At 46.1% G+C, this 23,367-nt stretch overlaps 1 protein-coding gene across 2 annotated transcripts in view; it reads right to left on the reverse strand.

Moving 5' to 3' along the window:
* Window positions 1-8,063, reverse strand: part of CHCHD3 (coiled-coil-helix-coiled-coil-helix domain containing 3) — a 179,173-nt gene extending 171,110 nt beyond the window's left edge. For both annotated transcript variants that reach the window (XM_075428453.1, XM_075428452.1), the window contains exons 1-2: window positions 7,894-8,063; window positions 5,514-5,601 (exon numbers count right to left, since the gene is read on the reverse strand). In XM_075428453.1, the coding sequence (XP_075284568.1) occupies window positions 5,514-5,601; window positions 7,894-7,977 (172 nt within the window). In that variant the 5' untranslated portion in view covers window positions 7,978-8,063. The remainder of the gene's footprint in view (window positions 1-5,513; window positions 5,602-7,893) is intronic.
* Window positions 8,064-23,367: the final 15,304 nt, after the last annotated feature.

Consider the following 23,367-nt stretch of genomic DNA (forward strand, 5'->3'; position numbering starts at 1 on the left):
GTCATTCCAGGCTACCAGTGGTCCACACACCACTTCAGTTTGTTGACTGAGGATTCCTACCTGAATAATTTCAGAGTGGTTTTTGGTACCACTTAAGTTTAAAGCCTCCTTGTAAACAGTACACAGAACTGTACCTAGAGGAGGGTAAATAAACATTACCAAACGGAGTGACCAAACTCTCCTGGTTGCTGCTGCAGGAAGAAATGTTGCAAATCCATGTCAGTGGCTGAAGGGAACTGCCCGAGATTTACGGTATCTCACAGCAAGATAAACAGCAGGGAAACCCACGCCCCAAAACATCCTGCTAAACCTCTGGTTTCTTCCTTTTCTAAAAAACAAGAGGAATTTCATAAAATAAAACCATGAAAATGTCATTTTACTTCACCTTTTGGTTTATGCGGAGAAAAACTGTTTTTGCTGCTAAAAGGTAGATGAAAACAACTAATATGTTAAAGGGCATAGAACTAACGGGAGTTCTTCGCAGAGGATTCTTGTCTAACTGGCATAAATTTAGCCAAACTCTGTAAACTTCCACATACTCCTTAAAAGTGAAAAACACAAAAGAATTCAAAGTTGCAAACAATAACGCAGAGCCTCCCACCACATTATTCCAGTTTTACTTTTTTTTCATGCAGCATCTGCCTATCCATAATTACTAGTACCATCAGTACACGCTGCAGTTCTTCAAATACAATACAATTTTTAAAAAATCTTCCTGGAAGCTGGACACGCAACAAGAGCAATGACTCCAGTGTATAAGTTCTCAGCCACGTTTTCTTGGGCTGCACATTGCAAGAGACCAGTGCGAGTGGTCATAACGGTCCTCTCTCATGTTATCAGGATTAAAAATGCTCTGTTGCACTTAGTAAACTTGTTTTCACACCCTACACCAAACCACAGGATCACAGAACCATTCAGGTCAGAAACAGCCTTAGGAAGGCATTTTGTGAAACCCTCTTCTGGAAGCTGGGTCGGCCTCGAGATCAGACCAGGTTGCTGAGGGGTTTATGCACTCACATCTTGAAAGCCTCCAAGGATGGAGAGTGCACGACTTTGCTGGGAAACCTCTTCCAGTGCCTGACTGGTCTCATCGTGACAAAGTTCCTCCTTATTGCTACTCTGGTCCTCTCCTGCTTCAACATCCACTGTCTGTTGCCCTCTTACAATACATCACCATGAAGAAGCTTTTGCAGCTTCCCAACAAGTTCCATAGGTGTGGGAAAGCTGCTGTTTGGCCTCCTCAAAACCAACTCTGCTCAACCTTGAACAAGCCAAGTTTCCTCAACCTCTCCTCCCAAGGAAAGAACTCCAGCCCCTAACCTTGGCTGATCTTGTTCCAGCTCCCTTTCAGCAGCTACTCCCCAGACAGGCAGTCTCCAGCCTGCACTGTGGCAAGGGGTTACTCCTTTCCTAGTGTGGGACTTCGCATTTGTCCTTCATGAGGTTCCTGTGGGCTCATTCCTCCAGCCAGTCTAGGTCGCTCTGGATAGCAGCCCTGCTCTCGAGCATATTGCCCCTGTCGCTCCAATCTGGGGTGCTCTGCATTGAGGAGCACGCACTCCTCCTCCACGACACTGATAAAGCTGTTAAACAGGACAAACTCCTGCAGAACCCCACATGATACCAGCCTCCAGACAGAGTATGACCCATTGACCACAATCCTCTGACCCTGATCATCCAGCCACTTTTTTTTCAATCTAACTTGTTGTCCAGTCATCCACGCCGCAACATCCTAACGTGGATATACGAATACTGGAAGAGACAGCTTTGAACACCTTGCTGAAGTTGAGGTAAACGACACCTACTGCCTTCCTCATCCACAAATCCAGTGATTTTGTAGTCTGTCTCTGCTTCCACCTCCTGCTGATCTCATTTTCACGCTGCAGCTCTATCACGAGCCTGTTTAACCAGAGCAGCCTCCCAATATTTCAGTTAATTTTCCTGAGTACTGGAACGGACTTGCACTAGGAAGAGGTTGTTCTTAAGGATCTCGCAGCTTTCCTGAGCTTATCTCTTCAGAGTTGCCTCCCATGGGATCCCACCAACTAGCTCTCTTCATCAGCTGAAGTCTGCTTTCCCAAAACTCAGTTAAATCCTGGTTGCACCTCCAACTAGAGCCTCATTCTTCAAATACTTACTCCCGTACAACTCATCAATACTTCCTCACACGTTTCTGACTGAGCCAAGATACCCTGGGCCACTGAAACTCCACCAGAAGACATGGACACCAACAAAACAGAGTACACAATTAAAAGGCATCGTTCCACACAAACAAACAAGGCTAAGCAATACATTTTTCTCCACTAGAAATGTGCTAGGTCTAACCCAATTTCTGAGGAGGCATCAGCAGTGCTCACTTTATTACACACCTACACAACACATAGTACTTTATGACATGAGTCCTCTACCAACTTGTTTTCATGAGGACAGAAAAATGACAATAACAAATAACACAGTTAAAAATACATATAAAAAAGGAGAAAAATCCTCTGTATTATCAGCGTAATCTGTTTCTGCAAAGGGAAAAAATGGCTGTCTGAGATGCAGAGACTCTTCATAATCTAAGCATTTGTTCTTCCTTTTTTTTCCCCATAATAGACTATTAGCTTTTCAGATATCCAGTAAGCTAAAAGGAATTAAACCGTTCCCTTTGTCTGTTACAACTAAAGCTTTAGGTATAATACACACTCCGGAAAAAAAAAAAAGTACTTGTCTGACCAAATTACTTTTCATCAATATTGCTTTAGGAATTACAGACATACTTTAAAGATTTTACACTTGTTAAATATTTTAGTGCATTTAATATTACTCAGAAGTCAGAAAACGATCCAAGCAAGCTAGGACGCTTTAAGCCACAGTATTTAGATGTCAGATTTCATTGTAAGTGTATGTAATTTCATTTTCAGACCCCAAAATGAAGTCAATAAATTCATCATATACTAGCAAGCAACAAGATACACATTCTTCCATGTAACTTAATCCATTATTCCTCCACCAAAAGCTATCAAAGACTTGACCTAAAGAAAGGGCTGATTTTAATAGCTTTCATGTTTCTCTCTCTAGACATCTTATTTATTTTTGCAGAAGTCTTATTTGTCTAGAATATGTCAAGGTATAAATGCAGGCTAACAAACTGTCAAGTTTGAAAATTGCCCAGCTGGTAATCCAGAAGCCAGAGCCAACCTCCGAACACCACCATCCTTGGAAAACTCTCTTCAGAAGCAGTGAGCGATCCACTGTCGGAAAAACAAGTCACTATTGCCAGATTTGTGCACAGGAGGGGAAAAGCTGCCTGGAGAGAGGTGTCTCATTAACACTGCGTGAGGCTTCCCCAAGAAACCATGCCCCAGCACCGCTGCATCGCAGCAGGAAGATCCCCAGATTTGGCATCCAGCCCCCACAGACATCAACACAGAGTAGTTCGATATTAAGTGGTCAGAGCGCTCGCTTTGAAGCAAGGGCCCTTCCTGTAATGACACCTTATCAGACAAACGCAGACTCCGACAAGATGCAGCTACAGAATAAACAAATAGGTTGACTGTTCTTACAGCATCAAAGAAATTCAATAGTTTGTGATTTTTCATCAGAAAAAACCATTCCATTCAATGAAAGAGGAATAGATGGTATGGTAACATGTACTTAAATATAATTTAATCCTCTTAAATACAAATCATTTTAGCAACTGAGGTATAACACCAATTATACTTTCCCGGGGAAACACAAGCACTTCACCTAAATCACTAGTTCTTAAAGCAAAAATATGCATAAGGTTTCCAAAGCTTGTGAAGGGTCACACAATTCATTAAGCCTTTCAATAACTGAAAATATAAAAGCACTATTTCCAACACACAAAGAGAAACAAACAAAAAAAAAAAAAACCCAATGAAGATAGGTACATACTGTGCATTTCATACAGCCTTCACTGCTTGTCACCACGTCCTAAGTCACAGATGCTTATTCACAAGACTACCTCCATTACCCAGGTTTAAGGATGAAACAGCAACAAGCACCACCGTGAAAGTAGGTAGGAAGTTCAAGCATTATTTCATACAGATCTGTTATCTAGCATAATTTCTTCAGCACAGTAAAATACACGTACATAATGAGAAGGCTACTATTTGGAGAAAAAAAAAAAAGAAAAAAAAACAGAAGAGAGATGGACAATCTAGCAGCCCACGCATGAAACTACAGCCCTACTCCACTCAACCTTACTTAAGTAAGCATTAAATTCTAAGCAATTTTATTGTGCAGACTACATTTCACAAGCCAGGTGACAGTTAAAGTCATTCTTTGCACTGATATTTTCCGTGCCTTCACTGTGCCACAGCCTTCCTATTCATAAAGTGGCAACATAAACCCCTACACCAGCACCATCTGGGAGCCCCGATGTTTGTAAAGCATCCCGTGTTGGATTTGGTTGGCATTGTTAGTTGCTCACATCTGACCTCTTCACCCCGGTATTCCTAGAGGCAATTAATCTCATCCCGAAGTATAATCCTCACATAGGCCAGAAGAATTGTCCCCCAAAGTGTCCTTCTCTTTCTACTGACTACAGAGGGAGCCCAGCCTGGATATAGACACCGACACCAAAGACACCCTCAAGCAAGCGACGGGAAACCAACTTGCTACGCTTCAGATGAAAGCAAGATGCTACGTTCTGTTCATTGAGGTCTTGCCACAAGGCCCACTACTGCCACAGGACTTTTTTTTTAGTCACAGTGTTGAGTTTGGGTGGGATTTTTTATAGGTATCACAGCAAAAGGCCCTTAGGGAATGTGATGTCTTTAATATTTCTGAAGCACTGATAATAAGCCTTGCTTTAACCTTAGAGGTTTCACATAGTTGACAAATATAAACCAAATACTCCAGTCTCCGCCCTTCATTTTCACTCCTCCAGTAGCCACATCGTGTTCACTGTGCTGAAGTATTTTAAATTAGAGGACAGGCTGCCTGGCACGAGGCCTATTTGATGCATTCAAACAAGCCTCAATAATGAAATATAAAATGTTAAGCAAGCTATCATTTTGAGCCATCGATCTGTATAAACTCTATGTGACTTATCTCCACTATTTCACGATAGGAAAATAACATATTATTCTTTTAACATTGGCATAAGTATATTTCAACAGAAACTCACTGTACTAAAATTCAGTGTTGATTAAGTATGCCAGAATTTTCACTTCAGAACTCAATACATATTTGGAATGGATATTTGCTTTTTCTGTTTTGTTGGTTTATTTTTGAAAAAAAAGTCTTTAACAATGGATAATACTGTAGAAAACCAAGTCTAATAAACAATTGTGCTTTACACTTTAATGTCAGCCAGAAGATAACAAGGAGTAATTTAACTCCGCTAAAAGCCTACAAATGACTTGGTTCTTCAAAAGAAGATAAGCAAAAATTTTCATGTCAAAAAATCACCTCCACGAAATGGCAAGGAGTTCATTACAATGCTCTGCAAGGCACGTTTCATTTTCTTCCCCACATTAAAAAATAGAAGAACACAGGCATACCTGCACCAGATCCTGATCGGTGCTGGGACTGCGGCCTTCCACTGGGCGAAGACGGTTCCTTCATACGATCAATGACGCTGTCAGACAGCTGAAAAACACAACCCCCAACCCAAACAGGGTCAGACACCATCTCCTCCTTTAACCCCATTACCCCTCTCTTTCCCCAATTAATAAAGTAAAACTTAAAAAAAAAAATAATAATACCATAGAGCCCTAAAATAAGATACAACAGCCGTTAAATTCTATCCACAATGAAAATAAGCTTTCTGCTTCCCCCAATTTGTGGGTTGAGTGCTCATCTCCAAGTGCAAACAATCAGGCTGAACAGGATTATTCAGGCTCTCAGAAGACAAGAAACTGATATGACAAAATACAGGATACAGGGAACAGTAAAGGTGGCACGTTGCTTGTAATTAATTAGCCTTTTTGTCTTCCTCGGTTATTTGGATGACAGTCAACTACCACCACTGTGCAGGTGCAGAGCACTTAACCCAGTAGGAACTTCATCCTGATACAACCCTCAAAACACTCGTGCAACACAAGTGGTCACAGCAGGTGTAGTCAGCCTCTAAGCTGACTGCAATGTTGACACACGCACACACAAAAATAGTCGCAAATTATGCAGAAACAAACAGAATAAGCATAATGTCCAATTTCAGATCTGTTGTATCCCACTGAAAAAACTAACAGAAGGTAAAGAAGCAATAACATCAAAGCTTTTGTTACCCAGCTCATAACTTTCTGTGGGTTCTCTTGAACACCAACTCCATGAAAACGCTGTTTCGACTGTCCATGAGAATTAATTCTAATTCGGAAATTCTTTACTGACCCTACAGCATGACGTCTCTCGCTGGCAGAAATCTGTGCTACAAAGGTTTCGCTAGAATCTGTAATCTAATATGCAAGTGTAAAATTTCTTCAGCATAACATTTCTTAACCCAGTTGTTAAAAACTCTCAAGTTAACTTCACACAGGGAGTTTTATGTATGTAAACAGTTATGTACATCCTACTTTCAGATGCCCTATTGACTACCAACATTTATTTAGGCACGCTACATATTCCTAGCACCCATGATATCATTCAGTTTTTACTCCCGGTATTTCAAGATGCAGGATACTTTAGAGAAATCACAGAATGTTCGGGGCTGGAAGGGACCGCTGTGGGTCACCCAGTCCAACGCCCCTGCCAAAGCAGGGTCACCCAGAGCAGGCTGCACAGCACCGCGTCCAGCCAGGTCTTGAATATCTCCAGAGAAGGAGACTCCACAGCCCCTCTGGGCAGCCTGTTCCAGGGCTCCGTCACCCTCAGAGGGAAGAAGTTCTTCCTCATGTTCAGACGGAACTTCCTCTGCTTCAGTTTGTGCCCATTGCACCTTGCCCAGTCGCTGGGCACCACTGCAAAGAGTCTGGCCCCGTCCTCCTGACACCCACCCTTAAGATATTTATAGGTATTTCTAAGGCGCCCTCTCAGCCTTCTCTTCTCCAGGCTGAACAAGCCCAGCTCCCTCAGCCTTTCCTCGCAGAAGAGATGCTCCAGTCCCCCCATCATCTTTGATCCTTTCAAATCCCAACAGCCCTTCCCAGTATTTAAGCACGGTTCAGAGCAGACATACTCCACTCTGAACACTTACATTACTGTCACCTATGTGCCCGAGAGCATTAAACGACCACAACCAAAAAATATCAGTATGCTGAAACGGGCAGCAGTTACTATCATCGTTCATTCCACAACTCTCCTCGCTATGAGCAGTAATTAAAAATGAAAGACAACTTATTATCCTTCCTGATATGAACTGCAGTGTCTTCCATTGAAATGCTTCTAAGCAGCGAGATCACTCGAAGCACCTCGTGTCACAGACTGGTACAGTACAGCAACAGCACGCCATAAACGGGGAAAGAGTGGGAAGGCTTCTGCAGGCAGTCGGGTATACCGACTGCAAGAGAGCAGAAGGTGGGGAAGGGAGGAGCTTTCACACGTAGAGGTCAGGGAAAGACAAAACAAGCTCTTCTAATCACACAGCTCCTCTGCCACCCGTCCTTGGTGGCCAGGCCGGGGGCCAGGCTCCCGCAGACCGGCTGCCCACGCACGGCGCGCTGCTTGCCACCACCAGCCGCCTGAGCAGCATGGCTCTGCCCCGTGTCCCCCAACCGAAACAGCGGAGCGAGGGTCACCGCGGGAGAGGGGACAGAAACGGCGGAGAGCAACGGCGAGGCGTGAGGGGACGGAGCCGCAGGGCCGGGGACAGGACCCGGGCAGCGTCCGGGCACAGAATGACGAGAGAGGGCCCGGGGCCGCGCCCGGGGCGAGCCAGGCCCCGCGCGTCCCGGCGAGAAGCCCGGGCCCGGGGGAAGGCAGCCCCCGGGGGAGCCCCGCTCTCACCCGCACGCCCTTCACCACCGTGATGTTCTCGTTCTCATCCGCCTCAAAGGTGACGCGCCGGGCGCTGCTCCCGCCGCCGCCCATCTTCGCCCGGCGCCACCAGGCCTCGGCCAGGGACGGCCCCAAGGAGACTCGCCGTCCCCGCTGCCAGAGCGCCCCGCAACAAAGCCGCTCCTCATTGGCCCGCCGCTCGCCCGACCCCGCCCCCCGCGCGTGGAAGCCTGCTTCCCATTGGCTGCGCGGAAGTAGCCATGGAAACCGCGCACCCCCGCTGGAGAGCGGCGAGGTACCCGGAAAGGGTGCGGAAACTTTTTCGGTTCAAACTTCACGTGGGGGGAAGGGGGGAGGCAAGGACTACAACTCCCAGGGTGCTCAGCGCCAAGAGGCGGGGGGCGGGAGCCGTGCGCCCGCGCGGTGCCCGCTGGGTAATGTAGTCCTTGCCGTCCCCGGACTGTGCTGGGGCCGCGGGGGAAGCGCCCGTCCCCCGCGACCCGTGGGGCTCTCCCGGGGCACGGCCCCGCTGTGAGGGGACTTTCGGCATCCCCCACCCCCCCCAGCTCTGCTTGTCCCGCTGGGGGGGAGGGGAGGGGGGGATGTGCGCGCTGCTGCCCTCCCTCAGCGAGGCCGCGCTAATGGCGCCTGAGGGTAGCCCCGGGTGGGGCGGGCGCCTGAAGCTGCTGCTGGAGCCCTGGGCCTGAGCTGGCGCTTCATCCCCTTTTCCATCTGAAAACGGCATAAAATTACCATTAGCAAAACCCTTTGGGGCATGTAGTTTTCTTTCCAAGAGATGAATAATGTTAATAATGAATAATACGATGGAGCAGCTCGTTCTGGAGGTCGTCAACAAGCAAGCGGAGGAAAAGAAGGTGATCAGGAGTAGTCAGCATGGATTCACCGAGGGGAAATCATGCCTGACCAATCTGATAGCTTTCTACGATGGCCTGACTGGCTGGGTAGATGAGGGGAGAGCCGTGGATGTTGTCTACCTCGACTTCAGCAAGGCTTTCGACACAGTCTCCCATAACATCCTCCTAGGGAAGCTCAGGAAGTGTGGGCTGGATGAGTGGTCGGTGAGATAGATTGAGAACTGGCTGAATGGCAGAACTCAGAGGGTTGTCATCAGCGGCGCTGAGTCTAGTTGGAGGCCGGTAACTAGTGGTGTCCCTCAGGGCTCAGCACTCGGGCCAGTCTTGTTCAACTTCTTCATCAATGACCTGGATGAAGAGTTAGAATGTACCCCCAGCAAGTTTGCTGATGACACGAAACTGGGAGGTGTGGTAGACACACCGGCAGGCTGTGCTGCCATTCAGCGTGACCTGGATAGGCTGGAGAGTTGGGCAGAGAGAAACCTGACGAGGTTCAACAAGGGCAAGTGCAGGGTCCTGCACATGGGGAGGAACAACCCCATGCATCAGTACAGGCTGGGGCGGACCTGCTGGAGAGCAGCTCTGTGCAGAGGGACCTGGGTGTCCTGGTGGACGACAGGTTAACCATGAGCCAGCAGTGTGCCCTGGCTGCCAAGAAGGCCAATGGGATCCTGGGGTGCATTAGGAGGATTGTGGCCAGCAGGTCGAGGGAGGTTCTCCTCCCCCTCGACACTGCCCTGGTGAGGCCCCATCTGGAGTATCGCAGAGAAGCGTGCTGGGGAGATGTCTGACAGGAGAAAAAGATGTTCTCTAGTGTATTATATCAGAAAAAGTACTGCCAATGGCGTCAGGCATACCTTTGAATTTCTCACATCTGAGGCAACTAAATACCTTTCCACAGCTGGAATATAGGGGAGGTTTAGACTGGATATTAGGAAAAATTTATTTCCTGAAAGAGTGGTCAGACATTGGACCAAGCTGCTGAGGGAGGTGGTGGGGTCCCCATCCCTGGAGGTGTTCAAAAAACGTGTAGACTCTTTTCAGTGATGCCCAGCGACAGGATAAGAGGCAATGGGCACAAACTGAAGCAGAGGAAGTTCCAGCTGAACATGAGGAAGAACTTCTTCCCTCTGAGGGTGACGGAGCACTGGAACAGGCTGCCCAGGGAGGCTGTGGATTCTCCTTCACTGGAGATATTCAAGACCCACCTAGATTTGGTCCTCTGCAGCCTGCTCTGGGTGACCCTGCTTCGGCAGGGGGGTTGGACTAGATGACCCACAGAGGTCCCTTCCAACCCCCACCATTCTGTGATTCTGTGATTCTGTGATTCTGTGATTCTGTGATTCTGTAGATGTGGCACTTGGCGACATCGTTTAGCCAGCATGGTGGTGTTGGTTTAACAGTTGGACTTGATGATCACAGAGGTCTTTTCCAACCTGAATGATTCTATGATTCTACAGTTCTATGATTCTGTATGAATATACATTGTTCTGTCTCTCCTACCACCTGGCCTCTTCACTTGTTTTACCTAATGAAGCTACAGTCTTCTGCTGGGACTTCTTGACACTGGCAACACGCAAATAATAATAACCATGATATTTGGGAAACTTTTAATCTTTTATTTTCCCCCCTTCCATGCCCTTCACCTGCCTGGCTTAAGGAAGGCTAGCCTATTTGTACCGAAACGACACCGAAGCCTTCCGCTCCCCTCGCAAGAAATTTGTCCCAAAGTGTTTACACAACGATCACAACGGATTATTGCAGCTGGCGTCAACTGACGCATTTCATTTCTCTGAATCGATGCAAACAGCGTGTTGGTTGCATCAACAGAACTGCTCACATGTACTTGATATATTTTCCAGCAATTTTTATTTGGATGTAAAGTGTCTATCAGCCGATATTTCAGCAGTATCTGCCTTCGTTGGGGCTTAAGATATTGCTGAAGCATTGGCTGACAGCCACTTTACTACCAAATAAAAATTGCTGGAAAATATATCAAGGACATATGAGCCATTCTCTTGAGGTATGTGACATGATGTTTATGCCTGGTTTTATAGATCTTAAACCAGCTTCTAAGAGGGGGCACTATTATGAATTCGACACCCCGGTAAACTGTATGTTTTTAAGGGAATAAATGGACTGTGCATCTATCTGTCCTGATACGGCGTGAGCACCAGCAAGCAGAAGGTATTGAATTTTCTTTTTTTCTGCACCAGGAATGTTTTTAGAGGGTCACGTTGTATTTATTCAATCAGTGACGTAACTGTTGTGGAAAAGCCGATCTCGAAATCAGAAGAAGCTCTACTAATATATTTGTCCTCTGTTGGGAGAATTCTGAGAAAATACTCTTGCTGAACAGAAAGATTTATATTGAGGAATTAAGGTTTTAACAACAGCTATTTTCTACCAGGGGTTTTTATGATTGTTTTGTATGATTTGAAATTACAGAATGCTGTAACATGCATAGATTTCAGGAGGGGTAAAAGAACAATTGGGCAGAATTACATCTCAAAATTGCTTTGGGTCATTTAGATGTGTCTGTAAGGTTCACTCGCTGTAGAAAGAGCAGGACTGAGGCGCCCCAGAATTTATGGCCCCCTTATAATAGATGGAAATGAAAGACTGTTTGCTGCAGGCCGGAGCTATCTATATGTCAGAAGCTTTTCTCTGTGGACTGTCAAACATATTTGAGAGCTCTTTCAAGGACATTGCTAGATGAAAAAAAGTATTAGAAATTAATGTTAGAAAAGGCTACAACAAATTTGCAGTCCAAAAATCGTTTGTTGACGACGGGCAAATGAACTCATGTCTAGTTCACAACACTCACAAGCAATTTGCAAACAGAAAAAGTTGCTGTTCTGTGTAGAACTTCAAATAATTTGTATGTTCTCATAATTAATACGCTTATTGTAAGAGTAGTGTCTATCATTGCGGCACACAGGTTTGACTATGTAGCATAGAAAAACACAACCTAGTTTAAACTGACTAGTGCAGGCAGCAGCAGCAATCAAAGCATCGAAACAGAGCTCAGCATAGGATAGGTTGTTACTACTCAGTGGTGTTAACCACTCCACAGGAGTTCTGCGCAGCCAGGCCGGGCCCTTGTGGGATGTGTGTTACCTCAAATACCCGCGTCCCACCCCAGTCAGAGCGAAACTCTTCAGAGATACGGATGATGAAGTGACATGCCCAAGGTCGTTCAGTGCCAAAGCAGCAAGACTTTGGTCTTCTGTATCAGCTCTCTTTAGGGGTTACTAGAGAGTACATTTCTACCAATAAAAAAGGTAGTGCAAGACCAGAATGACAAATAAAAATATAGCAATCAATACAAACCCATTAACTGCTTCTGATGCTTGTTTGATCTGAACCCGCTTCTGAATTGTGTAAGCAGAAAATCCACCTCGAACTGGTCAACTTTATGTATTTCATTCTGTATCTGAAAAACAAGCAGGATCTTATTAGGTTAAAAACATTTGCTTCTGGTGGTGCTGTGTGCTTTTTCACATACCTCACATGGTTTTATGGCCAGATTATAAATGATTGATCCCTCGTTAGAAAAGCAGTCCTGTTGTCTAGTCTTGATTTGTCCTTGCCTGGACATATTCCTTTGTAGCAGAAATATTACTCATGCACTTAATACTCAAATTGTTCGCTATAAAGTATAGCCAAAGAGTGGTGAAGGACAGGATTGTCAGACATTCACAAACAAATAAATCCTAATGAGCCCAGGAACTATTAAATTTCAGACTCTTGTCTCGAGACTTAAAAAATGCCATGAAAACACTGGATAGGTGATGTGACATATAAAGGCTCATTGCACACCTGCTGTGAGTTTTTATTCTGTGGAGGATCATCCTGCTCGGTCACTGCCACGGTGAGCATGTTGCATCGTATGACTTTACCCTGTTATCCCTTGATGGTCATCTGTTCCTTAGAAATGTTCAGCATGGAAGGACTTTGATAGTACCTAGGTTCCTCCTTATCGGCAATGACCATTATAGCAAAGTCTGCAAGTTCTCAAGATCTGGAAATTACGCTTTCCTGTTGGATGCAACAGTCCGCAGTGCCTTTTGTGAGATGAGATTACAGGAGTAAATAACGTATGTTCAGTACATTCCTGCTGTGCCAAATCCTGCTGCTGTTGGTGCTGTTGACTCAAGTTGCAGGACCTGTTATAACTGCAGGGCAAATTAAGCTAAGCCATCAAGTTTCCTCTAAATGAGCTTTGCAAATATATTTGAAGGCCTGGCTATATAAAGGGCAGAAGACCTTCCCTTTCAGTCCCAGTTCAGCTCCTGCAGAGGCTGAAGGCTCATGGCTCCTCTCAGAATCAATGGTTCAATCATTGCTTCGATTTTCAAAGTCTGTGTTTATTCTTGTTAGTTCAAGACAGGAGCACGCTTGAATTTTGCCACATGCTCAGTAGCACCTTACCAGCAGCAGTTTCCAGTTGGTATCAGAGAGAGTCATATCTGCATGGCTTGGTTTCCAGAGTCAAGGTTAACAACCTAATCAAAGAATAACGATGAATTAGTCTTCTTTTTCTGACCAAACCAATCCCTGAATTCATGTTATGAGTTTGTGTGGCAGGGTTTTGGTAGCGGGGGGGCTATAGGGGTTCTGTGAGAAGCCGCAAGAAGCTTCCCCCATGTCTGGTAAAGCCAGTGCCAGCTGGCTCTAGGACAGACCCAGCGCTGCCCAAGGCCAAGCCAGTCAGTGATTATGGTAGTGCCTCCGTGATAACATATTTAAGTAGGGGAAGGAAAAAATGCAGTTGAGAGAGGAGTGAGACAATGTGAGAGAAACAACTCTGCAGACACCAAGGTCAGTGAAGAAGGAGGGGGAGAAGGTACTCAAGATGTCGGAGCAGAGAGTTTTCCCTTGCAGCTCATGATGAAGACCACAGTGAGGCAGGTTGTCCCCCTGCAGCCCATGGAGGTCCACAGTGGAGCAGATGTCCACCTGTAGCTCGTGGAAGGGACCCCACGCTGAAGCAGGGGGATGCCTGAAGGAGGCTGTGACCCCGTGGGGAGCCCACGCTGGAGCAGGCTCCTGCCAGGACCTGCAGACTCGTGGAGAGAGGAGCCCACGCCGGAGCAGGTTTGCTGGCAGCACTTGTGACCCCCATGGGGGACCCACACTGGAGCAGCCTGTTCCTGAAGGGCTGTACCCCGTGGAGGGGGCCCACACTGGGGCAGTCTGTGAAGAGCTGCAGCTCTTGGGAAGGACTCACTCTGGAGAAGTTTGTGGAGAACTGTCTCCTGTGAGAGGGACCTCATGCTGGAGCAGAGGAAGAGTGTGAGGAGTCTTCCCCCTGAGGAGGAAGGAGCGGTGGAGACAATGTGTGATGAACTGACCGTTACCCCCATTCCCTGTCCCCCTGCGCTGCTTGGGGGGAGTAGGAGAGAGACAAACGGGGGTGAAGCTGAGCCCGGGAAGAAGGGAGAGGTGGGGGAAGGTGTTTTAAGATCTGGTTTTATTTCTCACTATCCTACTCAGATTTGATTGGTGATGAATTAAACTCCCTTTTCTCCCCAAGTTCAGTCTGGTTTGTCCGTGACAGTAATTGGTGAGTGATCCCTCCCTGTCCTTATCTCGACCCTCGAGCCTTTCACCATATTTTCTCTCCCCTGTCCAGCTGAGGAGGGGGAGTGATAGAGCGGTTTTGGTGGGCACCTGGCATTTATCCAGGCCAAACCAAAACGGTTCAACTCAATGTATTCATTGCAGGAGTGAGGCTGGATTTCTGGTTGGTGTCTGAGACGGCTCCTTGTGATGCGTGCTATCTGCAGCCCACCACCGCTTCCTCAAGATCAGTTCCAGAGTACCTGGGATACTTCATCAGTCTTTATTTCTCTGCTGGCTTCTGTGTGCTGTGTATCAGATCATGGCTGCATACATCACCCCAGAGATCCCTGCACAATCATAGAATCATAGAATCATTGAATCATTAAGGTTGGAAAAGACCTCTAAGATCATCAAGTCCAACCATCCGCCCAACACCACCATGCCTGCTAAACCATGTCCTAAAGTGCCACATCTACACGTTTTATGAACCCCTCCAGGGATGGGGACTCCACCACCTCCCTGGACAGCCTGTTCCAATGCCTGACCACCCTTTCAGGAAGGAAATTTTTCCTGGTATCCAACCTAAACACAGAGGGCAGCCTGGATTCCACACCTTGCAGCGCTAGCCGCGGGAAGCAGTTGCAAATCTTATTTAGTTAATGCATATCATGCAGTTCAGGACCCTCAGATTTGCCTGTGGACTTCAAAATATAATATATTAATATTAATGTCATATTAATGTGTGATTATTTATGTTGATACGTTTTTATCTGACTGGTGTGGTTCACATCAGTAGCAAGCGAGCTGCAGAATTTGTAGCCAGCCTGACTGTCATCTCCAAGACCAGATTTGATTCATGGTCTCATTTCCTGTTTTTCCTCCCACTGCTCACAGACCTTTTTTTTTTCCCTTCTCCATGGTCCATTTATTAAATGTAGAGTTAGAAACACAATTAGAATTTACTCAAGTCTACAATATCTGAATACTAAATCTTTGGAACAATAAAAATTCTTTCCCAAGCCTGCCTTATCTGTGTTGCCCGTTCAGCTGATGAACTCAGCCTTCCTTACTGACTGAAAATGAATAAAAAAGAAGCACCTGATTTGATCAATTCCGAGCAATGATTGTGTGAATAATTCTGAAATTCCCAAGCACTGCAAAAAGGCCTGCAAGCACAAAGGCACAGCAAAAATATTTTCTTGGTATTCTGTGTACATTGATATGTGAAAACATGAAGACAAACTTTTCAGCAGGGCCTGTTGCAATAGGACAAGGTGTAATGGCTTTAAATTAAAAGAGGGGAGATTCAGGCTGGACGTAAGGAAGGAATTTTTTGTGCTGAGGGTGGTGAGGCACTGGCCCAGGTTGCCCAGAGAGGTGGTTGGTGCCCTGTCCCTGGAAGCATTCAAGGTCAGGTTGGACGGGGCTCTGAGCAACCTGACCCAGCTGAAGATGTCCCTGCTCACTGCGGGGGGGTTGGACCAGATGGCCTTGAAATGTCCCTTCCAACTCAAAGCATTCTAAGATTCTATGATTCTCTGGTATGAAGCTGAAAACCAGAAGTGTTGTGATTCTAAGCACTGATACACCAAAAGAAAAAGGTAACGTCCCAGACGGAAGAGGGGATGCAGTCTCCTCTGGACTGTGGACAGGGTTTGTCTTGAATCCATGCAGGGAAAAGTGGTTGCAGTAGGGGTTCTACCTTGAAAACATCTATGTATGTAAAGACTATTGTTGAATATTGGCAAGAATCCAGTCTTGATTTTCAAAGGTGCCAGACGTGTGCCACACACATCCCTTGGCCTGCATCACCTTAGAAGTTTCTAGCTAATTGTCTACTAAAAGCAAGAGCAGGAGCCAATAGGTAAGAATTTTTACCTTCCCTCATTCTGTAGCACATCACAGGTGTACCACTAAAAGGAATACAACACCCTGGCAAGAAAAAAAATTAAAAAAAAAATCAAATTATCATTTGTAGAACTGATTATTAGAACATTTGTTGTGGGGGAACATCTGCAATGCAGACACAGCTGGGTGTATCGTAGAGGGAGCTGAGCTCACACTTCAACAGTACAGTTGTTAGGCTGTGGTTTGTTTTTAGGCTGCCCTCTGCGTTCATTCTTTCCACCGAGGCTGGTCAGATGAGTTGCATGAAAGGGTTTCTATGCCTGGGTTATATTCTCAGTTTTATAGGCCATGTAAATATCTTTTCCAATTGGAGAGCGTCTGAGAACATTTCCAAGTGTCCCTTATGTCTTTTACGAGTGTGTTTTTCAAATTATTTCCACAGAAGCACACAGTACAAAGCCCGTGGTTTCTCTCCTAAGTGGTTCATCCAGTTTATGACAACAACGTGCTGCTGCTCTTAGCTAACAGAATTACTGTCCTAGCCAAGCGCGAGGTGTCTCTGGTACAGCTGCTGTTCAGACTTCATAGGAGACAGATGCATGAGAGATGCTCCATCCCTGGAAACATTCCAGGCCAGGTTGGACGGGGCTCTGAGCAACCTTGTCCAGTTGAAGATGTCCCTGCTTATGGCAGGGGGGTTGAACCAGGTGACCTTTAACGGTCCCTTCCAACACAAACCATTCTATGGTTCTAGGATTACAGAAGTTGCATTGTAACTGGCTTGAGACTCTGTGTTTTGAGTGATGTTATTACACAGAAAGCACATCTCCTGGCCCGAGCACAGCTCCCATCTCCCTCTAGAGGATGGTCCTCTAGCCTTAAACTCAAATTAAGCTTCATTCTGGCACCCAAAACCTTGCCTACCATTAGAGATGACTCGTCATCAATTACAGAGGCAACCCAGGGCAACTGTTTTGCTGAAGACATCTCAGTTATGTGCCTAAGACTAAGTGGTCTAACAGCTCCCACTGCTAATGTAGTTAGTCAAGCAAATGTCTAGGCTGAAGAAGTCAAGCTCGGTCCCTCCTGACAGCTCAGGTCCTTGCAGCAATGCTTTCAGCAAGCCTGCATTCATGATACTTTCTATGAAAACAACTATGAGGAAAAACCTAATCACCTGGCAGTGGTAACGACAGGCTCAGGACACTGTTACACTGAAATTCATGTTATGGGCAGTAGTAGAATGCACGTCATGAGCAGAGCTAAGAATTTATTGTTAGCCCAGATAACATTGGAACAGTCTAGTAGTTCAAACTAATTAATATTTTTAAAGTCTCATCAATAATGCAATTTAATTTTTTATACAAAGACCCCTTCCTAGACTCTACCCCTTACCTGTGGTGTGATGCTCACCCTGCCAGTGTCCCCTGCATCCCAGGGGTGACAGGATCAACCTTCCTTTAGCACAGTCAAGGAGGATATTGCAAATCAGCTCCATCTGGAGGTCTTCCCTGGCAGGATCGTGATGTCTATGGTGGGATTTCTTCCTCCTCACTCTTGGGACTACCTGGGGGTATCTTCATTCCCACTCTCCCCATCACCTTCTCCCCGGTCCCCAGCACCAGTGGCAGAGCTGCCCAGCTCCAGCCTGGGCACACACAGGGCTGTTGTTTGCTGGGCAGCCCTTGGCCATGCAGGGTGTCCCCAGCGCTGAGCTCAGGCAGGTTGGGCACGAGGCCCTCGGCCACGGGACACTTGTGATCACAGGGACACCCAGCCCAGAGCACAGCAAGCTCAGAGCCACCCTGAGACCCTGCGATGTCAGGTCAGTGCAGTGCCCAGGGTCTTCTGCTACTAATGGCAAAATCCATGTTTACTCGTCCATAGTATCAATGTGACAAGGTCACAGCATGAAAAAATTAGACTAGCAAAAAAAAACAAAGAATGAAAATTCAGTTTTACCTGGTTTTAACGATGAAGATGCTTCTGGTAATACAGAGCAAAGAAGGAAGCTTTTTGTTTCCACTTTGCGTATTGTATTTTTTTCCTAGAACTTGTCCCTTAATAGGTCTAAGGGACTGCAAAAATGAACTGCTTGGTAGAGGTTTGCAACAGACTGCCAGACAAATTGTACTGGATGCCACAGAGAGATCCCTGGATTCAGGTGATCATTGAAGACAGGGGGTTGTCTGTCGGAGGTGGTCTTCTGTGCCTGGCTTCGTTGCAGTTGCCTTCATAAATACACGAGTGGCAGGGACTGCAGCACGTAGCTGGGTTCCAGCTGCTTCTGTACAAAAGCAAAAGGATTTAGTGTTTAACATCAATGTCAGCAGAAATGTTTCATGACCTTCAACAGGCCTCTGCCCCCTACAGAGTTATTCATCAGAAAACTTGGCTGGGCTGTAGCATCATCCTGGACACATTCAAGTGCCTCCTGCAGAGAGCATCAAGGACTCGGGGACTTAGCATTGATAGTCTCTCTGGCCTCGCTTCTCTGGTGCCTGAGTCACAAGGGCTGGGAGCTGCATTTTCAGAAGCAGTTTTTTGATCATTATCTATCCTTTCTGCTCTGTCTGAAGAGAGGGAGAGATTTGAAGTAATCTCAGTTAATATTCATTTCTTCTTGCACCGCATCATTAGACACCTCCCTCCTTCCCTCAACTATTTTGGGGCTGAAATGTACAATTCCTGTCTGCAAAACTATTATCTGATATTTCTGTTTATTATTTGTGCTTCCTCAGCACCTAGGAAGACCAGTCACGGTCTGCACAGCGGTCAGAGTGGACTAATGGGAAACAACAGCATGGCTGCGATGAGCTTCATCGAAACATCAAGAGCCTAGACTTGGAGGGAGAGGCTGTCCATGGGGACCTGGAGACTGCTTCTCTGCACGGCTCTAAGGCTGCGTCCCAAGTGACGTGTAAACCCTTTATTGCTGTGGAGCTCAGCCTCAGCCCAGGGGTGGTCTGGCCAGCATGAAAAAGGCACAAGAGAGGGATAAGAGAGAGGAAAGATTAGAGGAGAAACTATGTTTCTCCTGTGCGAGCTGGGATCTCCTTGAGGGAGCACACAGAGAAAAACTCAGAGGTCATACAGGATGGGGCAGTCTTTTACCACCCCCCAGCAAGATAGCAAATGGGGTCTGAAGGAATTCAGAGTTCTTGGGTACAAATACTAACAGTCTTCACCCTTCTGTAATGAAAGTTTCCCTGTGCCCCATCTCTTTACATATTAGTAAGATGGGGAGATCCTTCTTCTTCAACCCTGCTGTTGTCCTGAATCCCATCCCCAGTCCCTCCAGCAGACATGAAAGGAATCATCACATGTTGGGACATCACCTCCACTGGTACTACAAGGGGCCTTTTTTCTTACTATAACACAGCTGGTCCAGCACATCTGACATGTTCCTTCCCCTCTACTCTGCCCTTCCTTCCCCTCTACTCTGCCCTAGTGAGGTCCCATCTGCAGTGCTGTGTCCAGTTCTGGGCTCCCCAGTTCAAGAAAGATGAGGAGCTACTGGAGAGAGTCCAGAGGAGAGCTACGAGGATGATGAGGGGACTGGAGCATCTCTCCTACGAGGAAAGGCTGAGGGAGCTGGGGTTGTTCAGCCTGGAGAAGAGAAGGCTGAGAGGGGACCTTAGAAATACCTATAAATATCTGCACGGGGGGGTGTCAGGAGGACGGGGCCAGACTCTTTCCAGTGGTGCCCACCGACAGGACAAGGGGCAATGGGCACAAACTGAAGCAGAGGAAGTTCCATCTGAACATGAGGAAGAACTTCTTCACTCTGAGGGTGACGGAGCCCTGGAACAGGCTGCCCAGGGAGGTTGTGGAGTCTCCTTCTCTGGAGATATTCAAGACCCACCTGGACACGGTCCTCTGCAGCCTGCTGTGGGTGACCCTGCTTCGGCAGGGAGTTTGGACTAGATGACCCACAGAGGTCCCTTCCAGCCCCTGCCATTCTGTGATTCTGTGTTGTCCCACACAGTGCGAAACAGAATTCTCATAAGCTAAGTAGGAAACAAAAATTATGTAGGATGCAACTTAAAAATGGTGTAGGATGCATGCAAAACTCTTCGGAGTTGGAAGGTCATAATTGGTAGCTGTCTATTCAAAAGAAAAAGCAATACTTAGCAGCCCTGGATGTGCACTTCATTGAAACCCTTCCTACTGTCACTTCCACAGGGAAATTCACGCCAAGTGAACTAGCCTCAATCTTATGGCTGATCTCTGGGAGAAGGATAAACCTTTGCCTAAATCCAATGGCCTAAGCTTGATGGGAGGAAAAAGGGTCAACACCACTTTGGCACAAATTGCCTAAAGCAAGAAATATTTTATTCTTCAAGAGAGCTTAGCTTCATGTATCCAAAACTAAAATGGAGTAGCAGTCAGATTGTTTCTTTACACAAAATGCTTGAAAAGTTTTCCCCAGGGAAATCATAGTTCTTTAATTGAAATATGCCTGTTTTTCTTTTATCACATTATAGTAGCTTTAAACAAGACATCGTCTGTGGGAATCAACTAGGAGAAGTCCGCTATTTGCCATCCAGGTCTTCCATTTGCACTGTTTGCTTTTCGAATAGGAAATTTTCAAAGAAGCTGTCAGCTAAGTTGCTAAAATGCCACAATAATTAAACAGGAGATTAAACAATTCAGGAGAATAGTAAGTAATTTCAGGAGGTGAATTTACCTCTGAGTACAGCATGAGTGACACCAGTAATGGCGTTCTGCCCCCAAAATGTGAAAGTGTTCTGGAGGTAGATGCAGTGTGGGTAAGAGCCCAGGCAACGATTCAGTGGTGAAAATAAAGCTTGACAGTGAGTCAGAGAGTTCAGTGTTTCTGTCTTGACAAAAAGACGACTGATGGGTTATTTGATTATAGTGCTTAAGCACTTTCACAACGAGAAAATGCTGGAGCTTTTCAATCTCATAGAAGAAGGCGTAACAGAGGGTGGGTGTTAAAAGAAGAGAAATTCAATTTACAAGACAGATCCGCAAGGCGTTGGGACAAACCCAAAGGAACAGGTAAATCCTCTGTGTCCTGCCTGGGTGCCTACGCAGGGTCTGAAGTTACTGGTAAGTGAAGGAAACGTCGTGGCAGGAGGTCGAAGTAGGTTATCTAATGACTTCTGTTGTTGTTAAAAAAATTAAATCTGTAGCTGTTTAGGACTTCATAATCATCAACTAATCTGCATGTCATGGGCACACGGAAGATCAAGACAAGAAACCGACTCTCGCACTGCTTTGAAAAATTAGGTATTTGCTCAGATGGGATTGGGGGCATCCTACAGAAACAACAGGGTATAATTAGGGGAACTTGTACTATCTTATCGCTCGCGTTAAACACCTCAGCCAGTCTGTGCCGAAATTGTGATTTCCAGAAATGCAAGGTGGCTGAGCCTCAGACGCCTCAGAGCAACCCGTCACACCAATTTCTGTCAAGCGTTATCCCTTCCACCAGAGGCCAGAGCATTCGGCATGAGCGGTTGCCAGCGCAGTATCTCCGGTCCGTTGCTGAGTTTGACTCAGTCTAACAGAGAGGGAACAGTGGTCACATATTGGCCCTTCTGTGATGATCTTAAAACAGGATGAGAGCATAAAAAAAGATTATGGGAATGGAAGTGGAAATGAGCTGTGATAGTCCCTCTCTTTGGCATAACCTTGGAAAGGACCACTTGCATGTGCCGCTTATGCTGTTTCCTACGTCAACAAATCCAGGCCCGTGCATAAAGCTAAGCATACACCTAAATTATTTTCCTCATCAGGTTCTTACTAAGATACAATAAACCAACTTAAAATGAATGTTTATATACATAATAGCTGTTGTGGCCACATACTGGGGAATGCTTGATCATACCACGTTTCTGCAGATGTTTGATCCCGTCCAGGAAATGTTTTTATCTCTAATGTCCCACTTATACACCCCAGCGGTCTCAAGCTTGTGCAGCAAGGTCTCCAGCTTCTTCTGAGAGTCACTGTGTTAAATTTGCTCTTTTTGTCTCTGGAAGAAAGCATGCAGTCAACTGCTTGCATGTGCGACAGAGACGATCGTAGCAAAATACAGAGTACTGTGTTATTTGCCAGGGTGGACAAGAATGGTTGAGTCTTCTGTGAAATAGCAGATTGATTAATTATGCATGACCCAAGAAGATTATTTATTCAGTGAGAGACGAACACAGGATCTTTTGTCTTGTTTTGAGTCTTGCTTGCTAACCGGTTTGATTTGGCGGTTTGTAAATAACTGGTTAATAAATTTTGGGAATATTAAACCTGAGTGGTGAGTAAAGGGCAGCCAATGCTCACACAAAAGGGCAGTGAAAGAGCAAGATCTTTTTTAATCAATTGAAATGGGGAACAGGTAACAAGGCAGGGAGAGAGAAACAAAGATGGCCATCCAAAAGGCAGCTTGTATTTTGAAAAAGGTTTGATTTACACTGAGAAATAAATCTGTGTAACATATTGAGATTAAATATCCTTTTGCTCACTGCTCGCAAAGAGATTTGCAAAGTGAAGCACCATTATCCCTATTTTACAGACAGAGAAAATGAGACGTGGAGCAGGAGAGTGTCTTGCTCAAGACCACAGAACATGCTTGCGGCAGAGCTGAGAGGTCCTCAGTGCTCACACGACGGGGGGATGCACTCTGTGGAGCATGCTGGACATCCAGCCTGATGCACGCCCTCCCCCTCTCTCCCTTCTCCATGCTTTTGTTTCCAGCTCTGCTGTGTGCTCCACAAGGTCTCCTACCCTAGAGGGGACCACATCTGGAGGCCCATAACAGAGCTCGCCTGCCTTATGGGGAAGACACGGCTGGCAGGGACCCAAATCTCCAGGCTCTTAAGCCTGCAATCTGCAGTCTGAGCATTGCCCTCCTTCCACTGGAAATGAGGACCCTGGGGCTGAAATCAAGCGGTACGAACCATGACCTATCTTCTGTGAATTCACTTCTTTTCTAGGGAAAGCAAATGCAAAGTTTGCTTTCAAACACAATTGCATACAAGAAGGACGTTACGTAGTCAAGCACTCAAAAGTTCAGACGTTGGCGAGCTCCCAGATCATTTGCTGTGCATATGCATGAAGGTAGAATGTTAATTACGGGATCCCGTACTGTTGCCTTCTGCAGGACACCTACTTTCGCCGCACGGGATAGTGGTGTTCATTTAATGAGCAGCTATGTGATGTTTTGTTTTCA

The sequence above is a fragment of the Opisthocomus hoazin genome, chromosome 8 (assembly GCF_030867145.1).
Source record: "Opisthocomus hoazin isolate bOpiHoa1 chromosome 8, bOpiHoa1.hap1, whole genome shotgun sequence".
NCBI lineage: Eukaryota > Metazoa > Chordata > Aves > Opisthocomiformes > Opisthocomidae > Opisthocomus > Opisthocomus hoazin.